The sequence below is a fragment of the Engystomops pustulosus genome, chromosome 8 (assembly GCF_040894005.1).
Source record: "Engystomops pustulosus chromosome 8, aEngPut4.maternal, whole genome shotgun sequence".
In the NCBI taxonomy this organism is placed as follows: Eukaryota; Metazoa; Chordata; class Amphibia; order Anura; family Leptodactylidae; genus Engystomops; species Engystomops pustulosus.
In genome coordinates, this window is record NC_092418.1 from 72,957,413 (window position 1) to 72,981,214 (window position 23,802).

The 23,802-nt window shown below is 41.2% G+C and overlaps 1 protein-coding gene across 4 annotated transcripts in view; it reads right to left on the reverse strand.

Annotated features, from left to right (window-relative positions):
- The window catches only part of CDK15 (cyclin dependent kinase 15), a 101,980-nt gene extending 78,487 nt beyond the window's left edge, over window positions 1-23,493 (reverse strand). For 2 of the 4 annotated variants that reach the window (XM_072121213.1, XM_072121216.1), the window contains exons 1-2: window positions 23,337-23,493; window positions 9,132-9,163 (exon numbers count right to left, since the gene is read on the reverse strand). In XM_072121213.1, the coding sequence (XP_071977314.1) occupies window positions 9,132-9,163; window positions 23,337-23,463 (159 nt within the window). In that variant the 5' untranslated portion in view covers window positions 23,464-23,493. Of the gene's footprint in view, window positions 1-3,066; window positions 3,220-9,131; window positions 9,164-9,610; window positions 9,779-23,336 lie in introns of those variants that run through there. The other 2 variants (XM_072121215.1, XM_072121214.1) reach the window with 2 other exon arrangements.
- Between the last annotated feature and the right edge of the window lie 309 nt (window positions 23,494-23,802).

Below are 23,802 nucleotides of genomic sequence, written 5' to 3' on the forward strand. Positions count from 1 at the left end.
AAGCTCAATCAGATCTGAATTATTTGGCGATCCATTTTTTGACACTTGGAGCTGCTTACTAAAGTAACACTGTCCTTTAATCCACATCGTGTCACCCACGACATGTTGTGGATAATATTCCTTATGGGGAACTAATTTGCATTCGCAGGAATAGCTCAACAGACGCTATATTTGAACATCAACTCAGGGATTGGAAAAAAAAGTTCAAAAAGAGGCAATACAATTCCAAGGTCCTGTCTTCAGCTAAAAAAAGAATTAAACAAGTACAGAGAGACACACTCTTGATTGACAAACGAAATAATAACAATGAGAGCAATTTAGATGAAACGCATACACCAATGTCCACATACAGTAAGCAATTTTACCATATCAAGAAAATTGTCAATACATTTTTACCTATATTGGAACAGAATGAGGATGCTAAAAAATATAAGGGATCAGATACATTTCCAAGAAAGCTCCAACTATAGGCTCTATGCTTTCCCCGAGTTTGTTCTTAAGCACCAGAGATATTCAAACAACATATACATAGCTACACCATAAATGTGGACATGCACGCTGTTTGGTTTGTGGATATTTATCCACAACCAATAATTTTTCCTCGTGCGTAACAAACATAAATTACAACATCAATACCTATATAAACTGCAATACAGCCTACGTAGTTTATTTGATCACTTGTACTACTTGCAACAAACAGTACGTAGGTTGCACAACAAATTCTTTGAAAATACGCATCAGGAAACATTTATCAGATATACGAAACACTAATTTAACTAATATATCTGCGGTGTCTAGACATTTTAGGGAAAGTCATCAAGGAGACGTACATTCTTTTGAGTGGAAAGGAATAGAGAAAGTAAAAAGACCCATTAGAGGAGGGGATCATAAAGAGAAACTACTAAACAGAGAAACATTTTGGATGTTCATTTTAAAATCCACCCAACCAGATGGTCTTAACCTGAGACAGGATCTCATCTTATGTTATAAATGATATTGGGTTTCTCATACACTGCCATTGGGTTTGATGCAATGTAAACAATGTCCGTTCTACCTCATTTGATATGTATCTCCCCTTAGATGATTTCTTGACATGAACTATTATTATAATTTGCATTTCTTTATTGCTAATTCACTTTTGATACAAAATTATTATCCATGCCCTCTTACTCATGTGCATTACCTTCCTGGATTTGAGATATATAGAAGCAATTCTTTTTGTAGGTGAATTGTACTTTTTCTTTTTGTAGGTGAATTGTACCTCTTCTACAATGTTACATCCATGTATAACTTACCTTTATGGTTTTCATTATCTCCTATGTCCATCCCCGTTCCTGGATTTTGTTTTAGTTATTTCATGTTTTTAAAATTCGCACCACTCTCTCCCTAGGGGCGTGTTTACTGATGATCACGTGACTTGGTCATGTGTTCATGACGTCACACGCCGGTGGCGAGCGCAGTGTTTAAAAGAGTCTGAGGATTCTATGTACAGGCATACCATGAGTAAGCTTTTGGGAGCGAAACGCGTAGGTTTTTTGCCCTGGTGATCCCATGTACATCTGTGCACCTTGCTGTGGAATGTGTTTTAAATGGACTGGAATAAAGAAATATTATTGGATACCTCCTGAAGCGCTGGTCCCATTGTTTGTATTCATAAGGGGCGCTGCCTCTTACCTGGACCGCCCCGCTCGCTGCATAGGCTGACAGTCACCGCCCCTAGCCACGCCCCAACCCCGCCCAGCTTTGCTAGCTGTCCGACAATTACACTGTACCCTGCCGCAGTGTTAGATAGCGTTACCGGAGGTTTCCCATAACGCTATCACTCTAACACTGCGGCTTTTGTTCAAGCACTAGGAGCTGCTTACTTTAGTAAGCAGCTCGTAGTGCCGAAAATTTGGGTGACAGGTCCTCTTTGAGGGGTATGATAGTTGCTGAGGTGTTACATTTAAGGCACCAATAATTGTGCTGCTGTAAAAATCATTGTTCTCAGTGGTATTATGGGTAAATAGTTACCCCCATTTACACCGACGCAATCACGGTCCATCTTATTTTCATACCCTTACCCTCCAGCAATCCATTTTCTGAGGAAGGTCATAATTTGACCGATACATCAAAGAAATTATACAGATTGTTTGTGATGAAATAAAACAAGAATGAAGCATGAGGAGTGCCGAGTTATCTCTTTACTAAAATATATTTCGGATATAGTGTCTGAGGAGGAGGATCACAGTATCTACGTTTCTTCTGGGTCATAGACCTTTAGATAGATCTTTGTAAGCAGGCCATTAAAGCCTCATGTTATCCACATACAATAAAAAGTAACTTCCTTCCTGGCTGGCTGATTGAATATTAAGTTGTTACCTAAAAATAATCAATAAACTCAATCTATTGTTCCTTATTATGTGCCTCTGTATAAAATGGGTATAGCTGTACCTCACAAATCTTCTAACAGAGAAAAAGGAAGAAATCTGTGTCCCACAACGCGCTGCTGAAAAGTTTTATGCCTCCATGACCTTTGTTCTGCTCCTTAGTGCACACAGTCTAATACCCTCTATAATGCTCTTACACTATATAATGGGACTCATTTACTAAGGGTCCACGGAGCACATTTTCGTCGGGCTTCCCAACTATTTGCCGCATGCGTTCCGATTTTGGTGCATCGGCGCCGGTTTGCACGCGACAGAAATCGGGGGGGGGGGCGGGCCGTCGGACAACCCGACGGATTCGGACAACATGCAGGATTTAACATTTAGAATTGTGTCGCAACACACGCACTTACAAGCACCGGTAAGAAGGAGATGAACTCCGCCGGACCTCGGCGGGGAAGCGACAGATGCAGGAACTCGGGCGCACGAGTTTCATGAATCGCGCCGGACTTCATCCTCGTCAGATGGACAACTGGACCAGGTAAGTAAATGTGCCCCAATGTCTCCTTTAGTGTCCCGTTACTGCTGTTAATTATTCTTTACATAGGATCCCCGTTTGCTGTAAATACATTTGCTATTATGCAGCACAGTCTATGTTAGAATAGCAGAACAATACATCACATGCAGACATCATACATACCTGCAAGTTTGGAGGAGGCTCATATCCAGAATAATCTTCTTGTTGACATTCAGGGACATCTCTCTGAGAACCACAGCACACAGCATTGACACACAGTACTTCACCCATTACCTTCTATGAGTCTCATACATTTCATTCTGCCTTGTCTTGTATTTTGTCAGTATTCTATTCACATGACTCACATGACACCCCAGCTTCCAGCAAACAGACCCATGACTCAAGCTGCCTTCCTACATTCTCTAGCTTTCCAAAAACATGCTTAAAATGTGATGTGAAAGTGTCTATATTAGTGCAGGTTTCATCGATTTTTATGTATTTAATTAATAAAATCTTTATATATAATCTGTATATATTTATACAAAGAATGTCAAATAATTACATCATAGTATGCTACTGAGCATATTTTTATACAGCTATAACAATCTCTTAAAACATGGTTTTGCAACACGTACACATCTACTATTAGACCATTTGTGAGGTACTGTAGGGCATTGATGTTGGGTGAGAAGGTCTTACTTTATCCTCTCTAAAATTAAAGGGGTTGGACCCTTCTGTCTTTTGTAATGTGTGTGTAAGTATAGGGGGCAGGGTATTAAAACTAGATTTAAATGACTAAGGGGTCTTAAAGAGGACCTGTCTCAGGTAGTGTATGACATATCCATTTCACTCATTTACCTATAATAAATAACCCATAAAGTCAGCAAATATGATACTTAACACCTCATTTTCACATAAAATTAAAAAGGAAGATAAAGATCCAGTCCTAGCATTCTATTTTATAATGTCCAGTTCTCTAGCTCCAAAAATCCTACGCTTGATTGGAATTGAAAGATGAGATTCTTACCTTTAATATGACATACAGCTCGTTTCTAGGTACTAAAGGGGCCTCTGAATTGACAATCCCCCTAAAACCACTAAATGTGACTCATCTCATGTAAAAATGGGAAGATGGGAAGAGAAGAGTCATATTTGCCTTACTTTGGGGGGGGGGGTTATTGGAAAACAGGTGAAATTTCACATAAAAAGGAAATTCTAGAAAGGACATTTCATACCCTACCCCACGTGAGATGGTAGTTTAGCAAGGTAAAACCTGGTGACTGGTTCCATTTAAATAATGATTCCATCTTCTACCTTCTTATAAGTGCATAAAATAAATGAAAATAATATATGGAATTCACAACAGATTACACTCGAGAGTATCCTATTCAAGACACTTTCGGAGCTTTGCAGGCCTGTCTTAGATCACACAGTAATCCTGCGCAAATACTTTCACACATACACTGTAACCTTCTTTACTCCCTTTTCTGTAACCATTCTATCCAATATTTTATATCTTACTGTACTTGTATAATCCCATTAACAGCTCTGCGCCAACTAGCAGGAATACCCAAGGAAATATTTGATACTGAATTTGATACTGATGGTCTTCCCTTGGACAGGGGAGAAATATCAGATCAATTATGGCCACTTCATATTGCATATTGTTTATCAGACATAGCTCTATACCTTTGTGGCAGCCACGCTATGAACTTTATTATTACTGAGTGGCAGCTCTTTAGCCACACAAATCTGCTACAATAAGATGATCAAAATATCAACTGACTCTCACAAAATGACAGGCTGAAAGTAGGATATAAGATATAATGGAAAAATATGGACTAGGGGGTTGGCGTGAGGGAGGGATAACCAATAAATACCTTCAATATATAGGAATCTTCATGATCACAAGTACTGCGAGGTATTTTAGATTATTGACATATTGTACATGCATACAAATACATATTTTTTATGTTGGCAGAAAAATAGACATATACAGAAAAATAGACATAGACAAAAAACAACTCCACTCCTACCCTCAGCATCTCTACACATTAAATAGCGCCCTCGCCGTTTTCCAAACAGGTGGCATTTCTATTTGTTATCCTATTGTAATTATTTATTGCAAGAGGATTATATAACATATGTTGGAAAAATAAGAGCATGTCGGAAAATATTCCCCACTTTATACTTGTACAAATACACTTGATGCAGGGAGATGAGTGACTGAGGCATGTTTACTGAAGGATAAAATCAGTCATTGCCTTCATTCATCGCCAGTGATGGGGATTTTTATGCAGGGCCCCAACAGCCCTCTTGACTTTTGTAAGGTGAGTCCTAATTAACCCTTTGAGGGAGGATGAGATAGCTGCCGGCAGCGAGCTGACAGAGTCAATGAAAAACACAGTCGGTCTTCCCATGCACTCAAATCACACTGTTTATTTCAAACCAATACCGCTATATTTTAACACATGAAGATCAGCATTTGGGATGTTGATAAGACACTTAGATTCTATTGGCCATTATGTTTTTGTACCAGCATATTCTGGGAAAAATGACCAGGCCTTGTTTACAGCCATGCTTATCTACACAATGGCTCCTAGAAGCTTCTTCATAACCAAAATAAATAACAAGAATACAGAGGCCCGAAGGACGGTAAGAAATGCCAAGGATATTGTGAAAAGTCAAACAACAGTTTAAATGAGAAAAATAGCTGAATTAAAACATTTAACCCTATAGCTTCTAAGAGGGAAGCATACCCCCCCCCCCCCCAAGGTGGCCGCTGTATCTAAGATGGCGGACAGTAGTCAAGATGGCGTCTGAAACCAGTGCGACCTCCTTAACACCAGCATGGTATGAGAACCTGCTGAATATTTCACCAAACCAATGTTTCTGTCCAACAAATGTCCTGGTGTGTTCCAGAAGAAGGCGTTTATGTAGGACTAAGTTATTTCAGGAACCATAAAATCTTAATTATTTGCCTCATCGCTTATAAAAAGCATTGATAAACTTGCCCTTATGTCAGATTAGGTTATAGGCATTAGGCTGTCGCTATGGGAAAAGGGTCAGTAGTGGAAACCCCCTTTAATCCCTCATTAGTTTCACAGACCTTTCAAGAAAATTAGATTTGCTTTCCAGAATTTCTTTACATGAATGAACTAAATTATTCTAAGTATATAGTTCTTAACCTAAATCTCATTTAAAGGGAATGTGTTAAACATATTTTTTGGGTGTTTTCATGATTTGTTTTATTTCCATGCTACTTTGAATATTTAATAAAGAAAAGTATTATGACCTACAATTATTAGAGTATTTAAATCTCCTATCATCACGGAGAAAGCCTAGAAAACTCTCCATAAACCATAAAGAGTCATCCGCAGACTATTGCTGTCTATGCTAATAAGGCAGGATGGCAGCCCCCATTAACATGCCCAGAAGATAGAAGAATTAATATACAATCCGGAAATAAAAACACATAGGAAAAAGGCAATACATTCACTTTAACCCCTTTACAGAGATTTATATATGTTGTTAATGGGGTTTTATCTACAGGATATGGCCTAACTTGCTTCAGTGGGGGTCTCAGTAATGAGACCCTCACAGATCATGAGAACAGGGGGTCTGAGCATGGACGTGCTGCGCCCTTCATCTGCATGGAGCTGAAGGAGATAGCCGAGCGCTGTACTCAGCAATCTTCGTCAGCTCCATAGAGATGAGTGGGAGAGCATGGCCATGCACAACCAGCTGCTCCACCCTATCCTTTGTTTCAAGGAAAACCCCTACAAGTCAGAGACCTCTCCAGATGTGGAAGGTAGAGGCCACACTAACATTTTTCTAAAAGAGTAAAATATTCCAATTGTCATAGTTAATTCTCCTCTTAATTCATAGTTTATACACAGTCATGGATCAGTAGAAGTACATGTTATATACATACTGCATTGATCTCATCCAACTGAGTGTTGAAAAACCTTTCACCAACCCCCAATATCTCGTATCTGATTTGCGACCACAACATGACACAACAGGATCTTGACAAAAACTGATAAGAATGGTTCTGCTGGTTTTTAAATTAAATAAATAATATATTTATTTTTACTAAGGGACAGATCACATTTCAGTTATTTTATGTTTTTTGCCTATTACTTTGAGCCAAAACCAGAAGTTGTTGAGCCCCAAGAACAAGTGCAGATCTTTTCTTTATCTGTGTAGTCTCAACATCCACTTTTGGCTCACAGAAACTGATGCAGAAACCTGATGAAACAACTGAACTAACTGGCCCTTTCTTCCCTTAACAATTGAACACTCTCTATATTTACTGGTACTATGTTTTTTTTATTCATGTTTATTAAACTAAACAGCAGATACAGACAGCTAGGATCCACACACTGCACCCAGTAAAAAAAATTATCAAACTCAGTACTCACAGGAAAGTGTGTACTGAGTTTATTCTTTTAATATGCTGGAGGCCGTGTGCTGGCTTCCTATATACTGCGGGTGTGTGGAGGAGGGACAGTGTACTGGCTACCTATATGGGAGGGAATGGAAGTGCAGTGTGCTGGCCACCTATATACTGGGAGGGGGTGCAGGGTGCTGGCTACCTATATACTGGAAGGGGGTGTAGGGTGCTGGCTACCTATATATCGGGGGAGGGGGGTTGCAGTGTGCTGGCTACCAATATACTGGGAGGGGAAGTGTACTGGATACCTATATACTGGGGATTTTTTGAGGAGAGGCAGTGTACTGGATACCTACATACTGGGGATTTTTGGAGGAGGGGCAGTGTACTGGCTACCAATATACTGGGAGGGACAGTGTAGTGGATACCTATATACTGGGGACTTTTTGAGGAGAGGCAGTGTACTGACTACCTATATCCTGGGCTCGCAGTGTGCTTGCTACCTATATACTGGGAAGTGGTGCAAGAGCTGTCTACCTATATAAAGGGAAGGGGTGCAGTGTGCTGGCTAGCTATATACCAGGGGGGCTGCAGTGTTCTGGCTACCAATATACTTGGAGGGGCAGTGTACTGGATACCTATATACTGGGGGGCAGTGTGCTGGCCACCCATATACTGGCTACAGTGTACTGGATACCAATATACTGGAAAGGAGTGTAGTTAGCTGGCTACCTACATACTGGGGGGGGGGAGCAATACGGATATACTGGTGGTAGGAATGTGCTGGCTACTTATATACTGGGGAGGAGTGCAGTGTTCTGGATACCTGTATACTGGGGGCAGTGTGCTGGATACATATGTACTGGGGTGCAGTGTACTGGATACATATATGCTGGGGGCAGTGTGCTGGATACATATATACTGGAGGCAGTGTGCTGGATACATATATACTGAGGGTCAGTGAGCTGGATACATATATACTGAGGGGCAGTGAGCTGGATACATATATACTGGGGGGATTTTTATCATATTTTAAGCTGCCAATCTGAATATTCATTGTTTGGATTCTTTGAAGCTAATATTTCTCCCTGTGCTCCCATCCTGCACGAGTGATTGCTTAGTGGTATACAGAATGTGATCAATGATATGTATACAGATGCAACATCACAAATAAATATAAACATAAATATATTAGAGAGGTGAACTATATATATGTATATATATATATATATATATATATATATATATATATATATATATATAACAAAGGGAGGATGGTATTTAATACAGGGGGCACAGTATAGAGCTAAAACAGGGGGCACAGTATCTATCTATATTTATGACAAGGGGGACAGCATGAATTAAAAGGAGGGACTGCATGTATTCATACATTATGGGGTACTGCACACATGTAAATTAGAAGGATCTGTACATATACAAAATCATGTGGGATAGTATAAATATGTATATAATAACCGGGAATTGGTGCTGTGTTTCTGTACAAAGCTCGATTTGTATAGAATGACCTTGAAGGAAGGGGGGGGGGGGTAATGACCTTGGGGGTGCGGATTTTTTGAGATTTGCCCTGTACAACAAATTGACTAGAATCTGCCCTGGCTCCAACAGTCTTTGTAAGACAACTTTGTGAGTTGTATACTGCCCGGCTTTAGTAAACTGGATTAAGCAGTGTTTTCCACGTTAGTGGTGGTGGGCACTGTACAAGCTGCTTTCACTCCATTGTATCTATAATAACAAGTACAGTATAGTACAGTACAGAATACACCTTTGTTTTGCAGCTCTTAATATTGCTCTTCCAAGCTCAGGTGAATTAAACAATCCATATTATACTGACCTCTTCATAGCCTGTGTGTTTTTGTTTCAAACCTATGAAAACAAATGACATTACACAATTAGAACATTCAATTTTGAAACCTGCAATTAAAACATCTATTAAAAGATTTATTCACACATTTGTGCGGCTTAAACATGGCGCATGCATTGTGGCCATTCTTAAGTTAATCACCCTAGAGATCACATGACCCTCCATCTGCGGCCATTTTATGGTCAGGAATGTCTGACTGATCAGGTAAAAGAACAGGAGGCTTCATTTTACATATCAAGACAGAAGAGCAGAACTATTAATAGATTTATATTGGAAAATTATCTAATATCCTGCCCCCCACACTTACACACACACACAACAAAAAACATGAGGTAAACAACCCCTTTAATTCTCATGCAGACATTGCCCGTCCCGGTGAAGCGAGATTCAAGCCACAGGCTTAGTGGAAATCTACCATCAAAATCAAGCATGATAAAATGGGCACTTACTCATAGATCCAGGCACCGTGACTGTGGCAATCTTATATTTGTTATCCATGGCCTCCTTCCTTCTAAAATCAACTTTTACAATTATGCTAATGAGACTAAAGGACTCTGGGGGGCATTACCAGAACTCCCCGGTGCTATAGCTACACTAGCTGTTAGACTGTCTCACGCTCTCCCCTGCCTCTGCCTGATCTTACTGCAGCATAGGAAGTTTCAGCACCCAGCAAGAGGGGGAAGTGCTACTTGAACACTAACTGCCTATAAATCTGCAGCACAGAGGGGCTTTGGTAATACCCCCAGGAGCCGTTGTAGCTCATTAGCAAAATATTAGGAAGGAAGGTAATTGATAACAAATATAAGCAGATTACTACAGTCATCATGCCTGGATCTGCTTTATTATTTTGATGGTAGATTTCCTTTAAAGGGAACCTGTCATTAGGAAGATTAATTTTACAAGAAAACATGTTCCATGCTTTTGTTGGGAACCTCAATAATTCCACTTATTTTAATTACCGGTAGTTTCCTTAATATTACTTGGCGTACTCCCCATGTGGTGAACACTAAAGTGGGGAGCAGTTCAAACCAGAATTGCTTGTGCTTAATGTAAGGGGGGGAAGGAGCAGGGAAGAGGGATGGGTGGTGAGTGAGGAGGCATTGAGTGTGAAATGACCCCCTCCTCCCTGCCCCTGGGGACTCACCAACATGCTGCTAGCAGGTAGCCCGGTATTGTTATTTAAAGAAAAAAAATAAAATTTGCGGAATTATTCAGATGCATCACTAAGGTGCCAGAGGATTTTGGAACCTGTCATCATGTAAAAATAATATTTCCAGTTTACTAATGGTAGGTTTGTTGTAACACTTTTCGTGTTCAGTTTGTAACAGCAGAACTGTGAAATGTGCAGTTATTTCTCAGTATTGTGGGATCTCTCTTCTCCCTGCATGGAGCTGCTCCACAGCACATCCCCACCGAGTAGAATCTCTACTACAGCAGACAACAGCACGAAGGGGCTGTAAAATAAATAAAAGCACAGCAGTGTGAGGAGAAGCTACAATCCTGGTATATAATTACATTGTGCTAGTCCTGCTGCTACTAACCATACACACAAAGGTATGATCACACGGCTCTCCAGGGCCAATACACTGGCTGCAACTTTGCATGGTCAGAACTGCTGATAAGATACCGAAAAAAAGGGGGGCATGGGGAAGAAGAGAAGGATTGGGAAAAAGTGAGTGTAATATTAAAAATTAATTTAATTAATTTATTAAAATTGAGTATACTTGAGTATATTTTCATACTGATACATAAGAATTTTTCTTGTATGGCAATAATTTTGGCTGCCGTAGTTTTTCCTTATCACATGGGTTATATAATAATACCCCGGGATTACAACAGAACTGCTGATAAGAACATAACATTCAGAGCACTGACATGAGTTCTAGTTGCTGCTGTGAAAAATTTTCACTACACATTTTACATTCCATCTTCTTTTTACATAACGTTATTATTATTTTGGTTGTCACAGCAACAGCACTGAAAATAGAAGAGCCCATGGAAAAGACAGAAGGCTTATTTATCTCCTCGGTGGTGCAGTATTATATTGGATTTCTACAGATCGTTCAGTTCAATTTATTCCCAGTTTGTATTAAAGCTGTAATCCCACATGAGCAGCCAAAAAACAACAATTTAACAAAGAGATACATTGGGGGTCATTTACTAAGGGCCCGATTCGCGTTTTCCCGACGTGTTACCCGAATATTTCCGATTTGCGCCGCTTGTACATGAATTGCCCCGGGTTTTTGGCGCACGCGATCGGATTGTGGCGCATCGGGGCCGGCATGCGCGCGACAGAAATCGGGGGGCGTGGCCGAACGAAAACCCGACGTATTCGGAAAAACCGCCGCATTTAAAAACCGAAAATGTGTCGCTTGGGGAGCGCTCACCTTCACCTTCTATGGGATGGTGCATTCCGGGGCGTTAAGATTATTTTCGGCGCTGCAGCGCCACCTGGTGGACGGCGGAGGAACTACAATCTTAAATCCCAGCCGGACCCGAATCCTGTGCAGAGAACGCGCCGCTGGATCGCGAATGGGCCGGGTAAGTAAATGTGCCCCATTGGCTTTTTTGGATTGACTGCAGCATTGCTAACAACACTTTCTGGATACATTTACTCAAGGAAGAACTTGGAATTGTTAGCAGCGACCGTGAGTCCAGATTTTTTCTGCTCATTTTCTGTACACGGCACTGATCTAGTTGATCATTTTCTTGCCAAACTAGGCTGCTGGTTCTGGTACCATGTATAATGCAAAGTACAGTGTAAGTGGTTCTGCTGAACGCAACACCATGGGAACTAAGATTATTAGATAATATTAAATTCATTATACTATTTTCAATGGGAAGGATAGTAATTCTGTCCCATAGGATATGTCCTATCTTTCCCCGTGTGTATGGCCCATATGCCGTGCATCTCTATGGAGAGGGGAGGAGTCACTCCTCCTCCGATCCATGGCACAGGAGGTATGCCCGCCCAGCTACGGCCCGGCTGGTATACGTTTGTGTAAATGTAGCCTAAGTACAATGCATTGCAAATGCATTTATCAGAACACACTCCAGAGTGCATATGTGTTTTATCTCAAAGAAATGCATATGGAACATATTAACTTTTTTTTTTTTTTTGCTTGTTAATCATTAATAATAATAATTTACAATGCAAAACACAAGGGGGCAAATTAATCATAGGATGGGACTAAGTGCGTCAGCATATGATGGTGCCCCTGTCCCCAATCTATCAGGAGGCTCAGGCTAGTGGCACATCGTAATGAATCATGTGTAAAAAAGCCATATACAGCAATACAGTAGTATTGCACTATAAGGTAGGAACGATCAGGCTGTCTCGGGTTAAAGTACTAGAGGGTCTAAAAAAAAAAATTTAAACCTAAAAATACAAATCACTGCCCTTTGCCTAGAACTGATATAAAACTAAATAAACAAAAATCAAAAACATGTTAGGTATACCCCCAAAAAACACATTTGCACAGTATTCTTGTGGACATGGATTTTACAGCTTTCACTGTGCGCTCCAAATGACATGTCTACATCATTCTTTGGGTCATTACGATCACAGGGATACAAAATTTGTATAGGTTTTATAAAGTTTTCATACATTTACAAAAATTAAAACTCTCTTTACAAAAAAAATTCTTTATTTTGCAAGGTTCATATCAACCTTGCTACAAATAATAATTTATGTATTAATTCCCATCTGTCTCTAGGGACTTTTACATTGGGAATCATACCCAAAACTGCCATTTCAGGACTAAAGAAGAGCCCAGTCCAAAAGATTTCACATTATATGACCTATATCTGCCCCCTCCTGTGCACATCTGTTACATTTCGAATTCTCCTTTATGCCTGCTTTGAATAATAGGTTGAGAGAATAATATGTTCTATACAGTATGTATAATCTTGATCAATCTTGGATCAATCAAGCTGAATACAGCGTTGCTTCCACTGTTTGATGTTTGAGCGACAGCAGCATGGGACATATGAAGGGCGCTGGGAGGTCAGTACATCTTTCTTTTTGTAAACAGCCCCCTCCCATTCCCTGGATAAAGAACTTATCTGCCTGTAGCTTGTAGTTCTCCTCATGCTGCTACCAGCAGAAAGTGAGTGAGCTCCGTCCTGGACTGCAGGGGGGAGTGGCTAGAGGCAGAGAGTAGCTCAGCCCATGCACCGTCAGACAGAAAAGCAAGATGTTTTCCCCAGACCCTAAGTCAGAAGTTACAGGGTCGGGTCTAAAGGCAACTGAAATTGTGTACACCAGGACTGAGACAGGTTGGACTTACATCTGTGAAATGCTGAATTTTTACTTCTGAGAAGTAAAATTTAAGTTACATCACTACAATTGCATTGCCAGCCCATATATCCACATTATATAGTTTAACATGTGAGCATACATTACACCCACAGCACAAATAAATAAGGAGTTAAGGAGACAAGTGTCTTACGCATTATCGTACCCCAGACAGCCAGAATAGGACGCCCCAAAACTTAGGAAGCAATTAACGCTTCCTCAGGGGGTATCACTGTTGTTTGTGGCCCAAGAACAGTATGCAGGTAGCCTAACCCAAAATGTGACACTAGAAATTTTAGATAATTTTGGCATAGATTGTAGCATCCTAACCTACACCCACATTTTGTAATATATTTTCTAACTAATCAGGACACATTGAGCAGGGGAAAAAAGTGTATAAAACACATAATAATGTGGTACAGACACAACAGGCAGCCCAGTTCTGTATAACAAATCATAGTAAAAAAGCTTAGAAAAAGACATCAGTTCATCAAGTCCAACCTATACATCATACTGCATTGATCTTGAAGAAGGCAAAAACTCTGCAAGGCTGATGCCAATTGGCCCAAATCTGGGGAAAAAATCCTTCCTGACCCCTAATATGGCAGTCAGAATAACTCCCTGGATCAACAGAAACTACCAATAAACAGTTGTATTCCCATATGATGTGATATTATTGCTCTCCAGAAAGGCATCCAGGCCCCCTGTTCAATAGTGGATCCTCTGTACCACCGCGGACGAAGTCGACAGCTGGGAGTGGAGTCTAAGTGGCACCTGGTTTTCACCAGAGCCCACCGCAAAGTGGGATGGACTTGCTGTGGCAAGGTAACACCAGGTCACTCCACGGACGCGACTTTGCCTGCAGTGGTTGCCAAGGCATGGTACAAAGTCGTGAGGCAGAATCGTAGTCAGGGACAGGCAAGAGGTCGAGAAAGGCAGCACGGAGTCAAAGTCAGGAACGGAACCGGGGTCACAACAGGAAATCAGCAGACAGACACTAGGCCACGCCACAAGCTTTTTTTTCCAAAGCATATAACACAAAGATCCGTTGGGGAATGCTAGGAGAGGCCGGCTTTCATAGAATTCCTGGAAAGCACCAATTAGCGGTAGCAAAGCAGGAGCGTGGAGAGGTAAAACAACAGAGCGGGGAGCTGGGGGCTGGGTCGCAGGAGCACCCGTGACAATGAGGTCTCCCCTTAGTCAGTAATTATCAACACTTCCTTATGTTAGTCCCAGAATATCTGATATATTGGATATATTAAAGGGCTAATTCATGACATCCATATGCTATCAATTTCTTTTTTCGGATGGATCCATTGCTTTCTCTGGGTCTCTTCACATGTCACATTGGGACACATTTACTTACCCAGTCACCGGAGTCCAAAGTGCATTGTCTGACGATAATGCGCTGTACCGCGATTCACTAAGATTGTGCGCCCGATATCCCCGCTCAGGTCCGACACCTGAGTTCACCATCCTTTTAGTGGTGCCTGTTAGGGCTAGGGCTTGCAACACAATTTGAAAGTTAAATCCTGCATTCAGTCCGAATCAGTCGAATTCAGCTGCACCAAAAGAAAGGGTCATGTGCGACATAATCGCAACGCACCCACTACTTTAATACCTGTCTAAGCCGTTTTCCCATTGAAGAACGTGAAATGTCAGATTAAAGTGTGTCACAAAGCAGCGCGAAGCCCTCCATAGAAGTCAAGGAATCCACAAAATAAATGGAACCAGTTGGATAAAATCCACATACAGTCAATTATTCTCAAATGTAACTGACTGGGCTAGGAAGTAGATTCGAAGCCCATCTGTGTTTTTTTTGCTGGTGTAAAAAAAATTGATGACACGCACCTCTGCAGATTTTACGAACAGGCAACAGAAAGCCCATCTGAATGAACCCTAAGTTGTCAAGTTGTATTTTTACAGGTTTTTGTTATTATTCATATTCATCAGTTAAAAAGACTCGAAGCAAAACTGATACAACTTTCACAGAAACAAACCATCTGCCTGCAAAGATAATCTTATCTACACTTCAGTTTTATGGAACAATATATGTTACATACACTGTGGTTAGGAAATGAAAGAAAATAGCTGTAAAGCTCTGGTTAGTAAAAGGCGTATCTACAGATCCTTTTATATTTTATACCCGGAGTCTGCTGATTTGTTTAGTGCTCTAATACTCGCCAGCAAGGAATTTTTATTTTGATGTATTGTAGAGGAACATCAGTTACTGGGGTACATTTACTTACCGCGTGCGACACAATCCCCTGTTAAATACCTGTGACAGCCGTGCAAACACGAAAAAGTCGGAAAGTCCAACGAAAGTGCATCCGCAGACCCTTAGTAAATTAGTCCCACTGTGGGCACATCATACAGTCTACCACAAACAGCAGAATCATGGATACTGGAGGCAAGGTTTTTCTAATTAACACACTTGGTACATCCATACAGGGTGACTCTGCTACTTCATTTCCATCCTAGAAATTCAGCAATGGGTTTGTGTGAAAACCAGCTCTGCAAAAACCATCTGTAACCCAGGTCAATTAGCAATCTTGGCTTTGGGCTAAAAACACATGACCGGGCTTTGTTCTTGAACCACTGACTGTGCAGTGGCAGGAATTCATGGACCATAGTGCTGAGGACTCCGAGTATCACAGTTATTTGTGATGTGAGGAATCCCTTCTTCCCTGCCTGTAATCGCGAATTTGGTGCTCTTACGTCCATGGCGCAGTGTTTAGTTTGTGAACGCTGGTCACCACACAGTCAAAGCAAGGTCATATATGTTTTTAGCCCTAGAAAGCTTGTGGGTAAAATTTGGTAAAATTTCAATTTTGTATGTTGGTTCTGTATAACGCAGTCGGTTAACCGCCTTGACATATCTATGTCCCATGCAGATTATTTCAGACATCCTTTTTTGTAATAATAAATCATTAAGTGGCATACTTTTAATATTACATGTTTTTGTGGAGGTTTTCAGCTCTAGTGAGTTTTTGCCAAATAGTTTTTTTGTATATGTATTTTCACATAAAAAATCATGTAACGTAAACTCCACTATAAATCACTTAAAGAGGACCTGTAACCTATAAAGTACTAAAGTAAGCAGCTCCTAGTGCTACAGCATATGCCGCAGTGTTACACTGCTAGCATTATCGGAAAACTCAGATAACACCAACAAACACTGCAGCGCTGTACAATTGAAAACGCTGGACCGTGCTGTAAGTGGTCGGGTGTATTCATGAGGGGACGGGATTAGGGGCGATGACTGCTGCGTGAAGTTCGGCAGTCACCATAGGCCTATGGAGTAGGAGGGCAGTCTGGGCGAGAGGCAGTGCCTGATGAATACGCCCGACTGCTTACAGCGTTTTCAATTGTACAGTGCGGCAGTGTTTGTTAGTGTTACGGAGGTTTCCGATAACGATAGCAATGTAAGACTGTGGCATATGCTGTAGCACTAGGAGCTTCTAACTTTAGTAAGGAGCTCCTAGTGCAGCTTTTAGTGGTTACAGGTCCTCTTTAAGTGAAGTTAAATTGGAGTTTACCTTGGAGCACATGATTTTTCATGTGAAAATATAGGGGCTTATTTACTAAGGGACCGCGGATCGCATTTCCTTCGGACTCTTCATGGTATTTGGGATTTGTGCCGCTGGGACAGGTATTTAGAAGGGGATTGTGCCACACGCGATCGGATTTTGGCGGAGTAGTGCCGGCTTTCATGTGACAGAAATCGAGGGGGGGGGTGTCGGACGATCCGACTGATTCAGACTGAACGCGGAATTTAAGAATAAAATTGTGTTGCAACCAATGCACTTACATGCACACATGCAGGATATTGGGCGCAGTGGTCTTAGTGAATTGCAGCACAGTGCATTATACACGGACAATGCTCTTTCGGGAACTCCTCCGGACAGGTAGGTAAATGTGCCCCACAGTTTTTAGAGGTGACAGGTTCTCTTTACGAAAAACATCAAATACATATTTACACATGCTTAATGTTCAACTAGAAACAAAATAGTACATCAAAATGAACTGGTAACATGAATATGAAACTGGCAGAAAATAATATTTTCGTTAATAAATATTGTCATAATTCCTTAATTGATGCAGTCGGCTGTATCATAACTGGGTCATGGGTGCTTTCTGGCCACTCCATCTATTCACAACCGCAAACTACGCAAAGGATACCTTCAAAAAGTATTGGAAACACATACATTTTGCCTGATGCGTTTGAAATACAGGGCAGTAGAGTCACTAAGACAAACTTCAGACTTCTCAATTTCCCTAACTTCGACTCCAGCTCCACCAAAATGGTCACCGACTCCACAGTCCTGCTTTCCTGGACACTCTATCATTGCCGAGATGCAGGTATTCATTCCCATTGCCTTATTCCTCATTGTTTCATAAAGTGCAGCCACATTCATCTCAACTAAAAGCCTAGAAAAGGGGTCACATACCATGCCGACAGGACACATGGGGCCTGCCAAGCCATGATTTGAGTACAACACATTGCTGACAGTCAATGCTGGGTAACGGTGAGTGCAGCTGAGAAGTCCTCAGTGCTGCTGGGTTTTCTCCCCTGGCTCCATACTTAAAAGAACAGCAACAGGAGAGTACCTGGAAGTGGTAAGTACTTACTGTACTGCTCGCAGGTCCTTTCCTGCTCTGCTCGATGTCCTGATGCCAGCCCATACAATCAGCGAGGGAGAGAAGAAGCTGCAGTGTGGAGCAGGGAGCAAAAGAAAATGGGGCAGATTTATCAAGCTGTCTGGAAGTCATAATATTTCTAGTTCCCCATGGCAACCAATCACAGCTCAGCTTTCATTTTACCAGTGGTCATGAATATTTTAAAGGGGAGCTGTGATTGGTTGCCATGGGCAACTAGAAATATTATGACTTCCAGACAGCTTAATAAATATGCCCCAATTTGTCTTCTCTGGGGATCACCAGTGGTAGCAGATTTATGCGGCACTAAATGCAATAATTTTTAACTGATCAATTTTGAACTGTACATCAATGTCCAATGCAGTGGTCCATGCTTCTGTCCCAATAAAAGCCTTTGCATCTTCTAGTCTGAACTGTTAATCATTGAACACTCATAGAAAATAGTTCATGTGGATATATTAAAAATGGATGCCAAACCGATGCAAATAGGCAGTCAAAAACCAATGTTAGCTGATGGACTGTTGAATTCCCCCTCCCCAGCAGTACTTCTGAAGCCATTTTACAACCATCATAAACCGTTGCGTTTTATGCTGCAGAAGAGGGATTACTGCTCTATCATAAATCTGCAGTGGTTGTGGTGGCATTGGGTAGCACCTTCACTGACCGACTGCTTTACCCAAGTGTGAGGGGAGGGACGGTTATCGAAAGTCATTCCACCCACTGCAATCAGGCTGTTCAACCAACACGGCCCAAACCAAAGTAACCTGTGCTCAGCACATAACCAGTCCCTGCAGGTCCAATCCACAGACTGAATACCAAACTGCCGGTCATTGTTTGTCCACTTTTTTTAAATCACTTTTTCTTTCTTTTTGTTCATTTATTCCTAATAAAATTTTTCTGTCATTGCTTGTACTGTACTCTCTCTCTCTGCTGCTGTAACGCTGTGAATTTCCCCACTGTGGGACTAATAAAGGATTATTTTATCTTATCATTTCTGCTGCAGATCATTTTTGCAATGTGTGTATGGGATTTTCATAAATTACTGATATTATACTGTATTACTCTGCAGACATGAAGAAGGCAGGTCCCTCACAGCCTTCAACTGCTGCATTGCAAACATGGAAAGACATAATAATAATTCCTTTATTTATACAGCGCTAACATATTCTGCAGCGCTACAAAGAACTTGCCGAATCAGTCCTTGTCCCCATGGGGCTCACAATCTAATCAACCTACCAGTATGTTTTGGAGTGTGGGAGGTAACCAGGGGGCTCATGGCCACAACAATTTGATACTAAGAAGGACCTTCACCCATGAAGTCCTCATACCTGTACATCTGTTCCTCCTCTCAATACACATGTACACAAGAGCCGTTTCAGAACCTTTGAAGGTCCTGAAACTGCAGATTGAAATCAGGTAGAAGAGATACTTCCTCCATTCACCTAGAAGCTGATTCTAGTACCTTATGTAGGAAGTGACTCCAGACTTGTAGGGGCAATAATATTCATACATCCCAGGGCCCATGGCAGTCTTAATCCGCCCCTGCATGGGTGAAACCTGCAGTAATAACAGAGATTATATGGATTTGAAAACCCTCAGCCCAGCTAACATTACACTGTGGGTTTTAGTCATAGCAATTCTACTTGCCGCAGTTAACCCTCTGTGATCCCTTCCCATATATTCATCGACTTACAAGAAACCTGTCATGAAGATTTAGGCCCACTAACCGTCACCACCATCTTTTCCCAGACAGTGACAGGATCCCAATGATGTCCTTCTAAATCTGCCACTATTATATATCATTTGACAGCTTAATCCAGGAATTGGTCCAAAAACCTGTAAATATACAAAACTTTCCACTATTCTGTTTTACTGTAGTATCCATTGCTCATTTGGGCTTACAAAAACTGATACAAGATTCAAGTAGTCCCCAGGTCACACACTTGCAAGTTTCCATAGGTTGTAAACAAACAGGGGCACGGATTGAAGGGACCGCGGGACATCGGCAGCGCCGGACAAGGTAAGTAGATGTTTATTATGTTTAACCCCTTAACGCTCTGCGCCGTAGCTCTACGGCGCAGAGGTATAAGGGATGTATGAAGAGGGCTCACGGGCTGAGTCCTCTTCATACAGAGGTGGGGGTTTTTGCATTTTGCACAAAACCCCCACCGCTAATAACCGCGGTCGGTGCTTGCACCGATCGCGGCTATTAACCCTCTAAACGCCGCCGGCAAAGTCGCCGGCGGTGTTTAAAAGACGGCGGCGCGCGGGCGCCGCCATCTTTTTTTCAATCGCCACGCCCCCGAACGTCATCGGGGGGCGGCGATCGGTTACCATGGTAGCCTCGGGTCTTCTTTTGACACGAGGCTACATGGTTTATGCAGGTTCGTTACAATGAGCCAGTGGCTCATTGTAATGTATGACCTGCAAAAATGCCATATATTGCAATACTGTAGTATTGCAGTATATGGTAGGAGCGATCTGACCATCTAGGGTTAATGTACCCTAGATGGTCTAAAAAATAGTGAAAAAAAAAAATAAAAAAAAAAGTTTAAAAAATAAAAAAAATTAATAAAATATTAAAAGTTCAAATCAACCCCTTTCCCTAGAACGGATATAAAACATAACAAACAGTAAAAATCACAGACATATTAGGTATCGCCACGTCCCAAAATGCCCGATCTATCAAAATATAAAAACGGTTACGGCCGGCGGTGACCTCCGTGGCGGGAAATGGCGCCCAAATGTCCGAAATGCGACTTTTACACCTTTTTACATAACATAAAAAATGAAATAAAAAATGATCAAAATGTTGCACAGACCTCAAAATGGTAGCAATGAAAACGTCGCCTCATTTCGCAAAAAATGACCCCTCACACATCTCCGTGCGCCAAAGTATGAAAAAGTTATTAGCGTCAGAAGATGGCAAAAAAATTTTTTTCTTTTTTGTACACATTCGTTTAATTTTTGAAAATGTATTAAAACACAATAAAACCTATATAAATTTGGTATCACCGCGATCGCACCGAACCAGAGAATAAAGTAGGTATGTTATTTGGAGCGAAGAGTGAAAGTCGTAAAAACTGAGCCCACAAGAAAGTGACGCACGTGCAGGTTTTTTTCAATTTTTCCACATTTGGAATTTTTTTTCAGCTTCGCAGTACACGACATGTTAAAATAAATAACATCATGGGGAAGTAAAATTTGTTACGCACAAAATAAGCCCTCACACAGGTCTGTACACGTAAAAATGAAAAAGTTATGGATTTTTGAAGTTGGAGAGCGAGAAATCAGCCGAAAAACCCTGCGTCCTTAAGGGGTTAACTAGCCCACCCCAGCCCTAAGTAATTTTTAACAGCCGGATAACCCCTTTAAAGAGGTTGTCAGATTGTTCTACCTTAAAATAATCTAAGTATTCTAATCAGAAATTCCTACTATCATTTAGTGAGATATTTTCATTTTTTATTCAGGGAAGAACTGAGTTTTGAGGGATTTTTACCTTTTATTCATGGTAGTATGGAACAAAGAGAAAAAAAATGGCCACCACACAAAGACCTCAAGTCCCAAGACACTCCCCTCCCAAGGAGCAGCATGTGCGCATGTACAGTATGCACCGCTCCTCCATTGGCTCTGTTGGAGGTAGCCAGAGCGTGCACAGGCCGGAAAGCGTGGGCTTCTGCGCTGCAGAGAGAAATGCAACCACGCATGCGCGACTAAAGCAGCAGCAAGTCCCCTGGTCATTACCGGGGAAATCAGTAAGGATAAACATGTTGTGTAATACAAACTACTTATTGAATTATCTAAAAACAAGCAGGAATTGCTAACAACAGTAAATTACTTAGGGGGGTGCTCAGTCCTCAGAAAAAACATCCAATTCATACGCAGCGGAAAAGAAGTAGGAGGAACATTCACCCAAGTTCAGTTGTGTTTCTCTTCAGAGACTTTCTTTTATTAAAAAATCCATTTTACATACCAGGGGAGAGGGAGTGATGCTGGCAGTGCACAATTCAATATTTCAATATGGAGGATGTGGACTATTATATGCATGCTACGCTGTACATTGTACATCATAATATGCATAGAACAGTACACGTCATCCATAGTACACAGAATAAGTCAGCAGCTCAGATAAGAAATGTCGAGGGGGGGGGGAGCTGAAAGCAGAAGGACAGGACTAGGGATCTCTCATCTGCAATTCCTGCCATGTACCACCCCTATGTGGGCATCAGTCCATATACGTATATATCAGTGCATAAATGTGTATAAGAGTATAAATGTAAGAGTATACAAATATGTATATTTCTGAGGGGGTAGGGGGGCCCATGCAGAAGTCTGCTATGGGGCCCTGCCTCTTTACTAGTTACACCCCTGACTAAAGATTTTATATCTCTGTCAAACACCCCAAAAGTTAGGTCAATGGAGCAGCATACTGACCACATCTTTATTTATATAAGACACTTAATTCTTATGATCATGTATGTGGATATAGGATGCAGTAAATTGGTTGGGAATATAATACACATAGTAAGACAATATAATACTTCCCATTTTGTGAACATACTATACATGTGAGAGACACTTTTATACTCAACCACACAAAGACCTACACACTGTGTGGTCCTGATGCTGATGAGATTTAATGGATGAACACACACTACTGTCACCTCAAGGAACCCTGGAGACATGAATTAGGTTTGTCAGGTTTTCTCCAGCCCCCTGAGGACTTTAATGCAAGTGCAGAAATCATCACACATTTCAGCAGAGCTGGGACCTGCTTACCCCATGGGCGATTTATCAGAGCTACATGATATAATGCTGCACACACACATCATCACATTGCTATAATTACTAATGAACTCTAACTGAACTGGATATTACGGTGTCCTCTAAGATATGCGCAAAACAGCAAAGATTGCAAATGTCTGCAATATTTTCTACCAATTATGCTAAAGTAGGTTTTCAGTCCCAGTTGTTTAACCCTTATCTGTGTCCCCAGGCCTGCAGCATACCTGTTAAGTGATGCATTAAATCGGCTTACACAGTGTGATAACCCTAGTGCCTCACCCTAGTAGTGATACTACTCTGCACACCTTTTTGACAAGGCAATGCATAAGCTGCACGCTACACAGAGTAGATGGATTAATTAGTCATTTTCTGCATCAACGATTAAAATCCTCTTTATACTATGCTATGGTATGGCTGGGGATGGAGGCACTTACCCAGGCGACAAAAGGCCTCTGTGGCTGCTTGCCTTATGTTCTGCATGATGGATACAGAGCGAGAGAGAAGAGAGGAAACAGGGAGAGAAAAAGAGAGATCGAAAGAGAGGCAGGCTGCTGTGTTCATCACTGCGCTACTTCTGGTATAGAGAGAATGGGAAAGGATGGTATATGGGCACGGAAGGGAGGAAAGCAGAGAAAAACAGAGCATTGATTGCTTTTAAGTGCAGATACCACTGTGTGTGGTTATGATTTATTTATCATCTGTTTTCCTACAAGTAATATGGAATCTTTCGCGTGCTACAAGAATTATTATATATGGATTATAATTACATACCTCCTCACCAATTGTAAGTGTGAAAGGTTATTTAAAATATATCTACATTTGTTTATAAATATATTAAGCACATTAGAGGAAATCTACCATCATAATCAAGCATAGATAAACTCATAGATCCAGGCACAG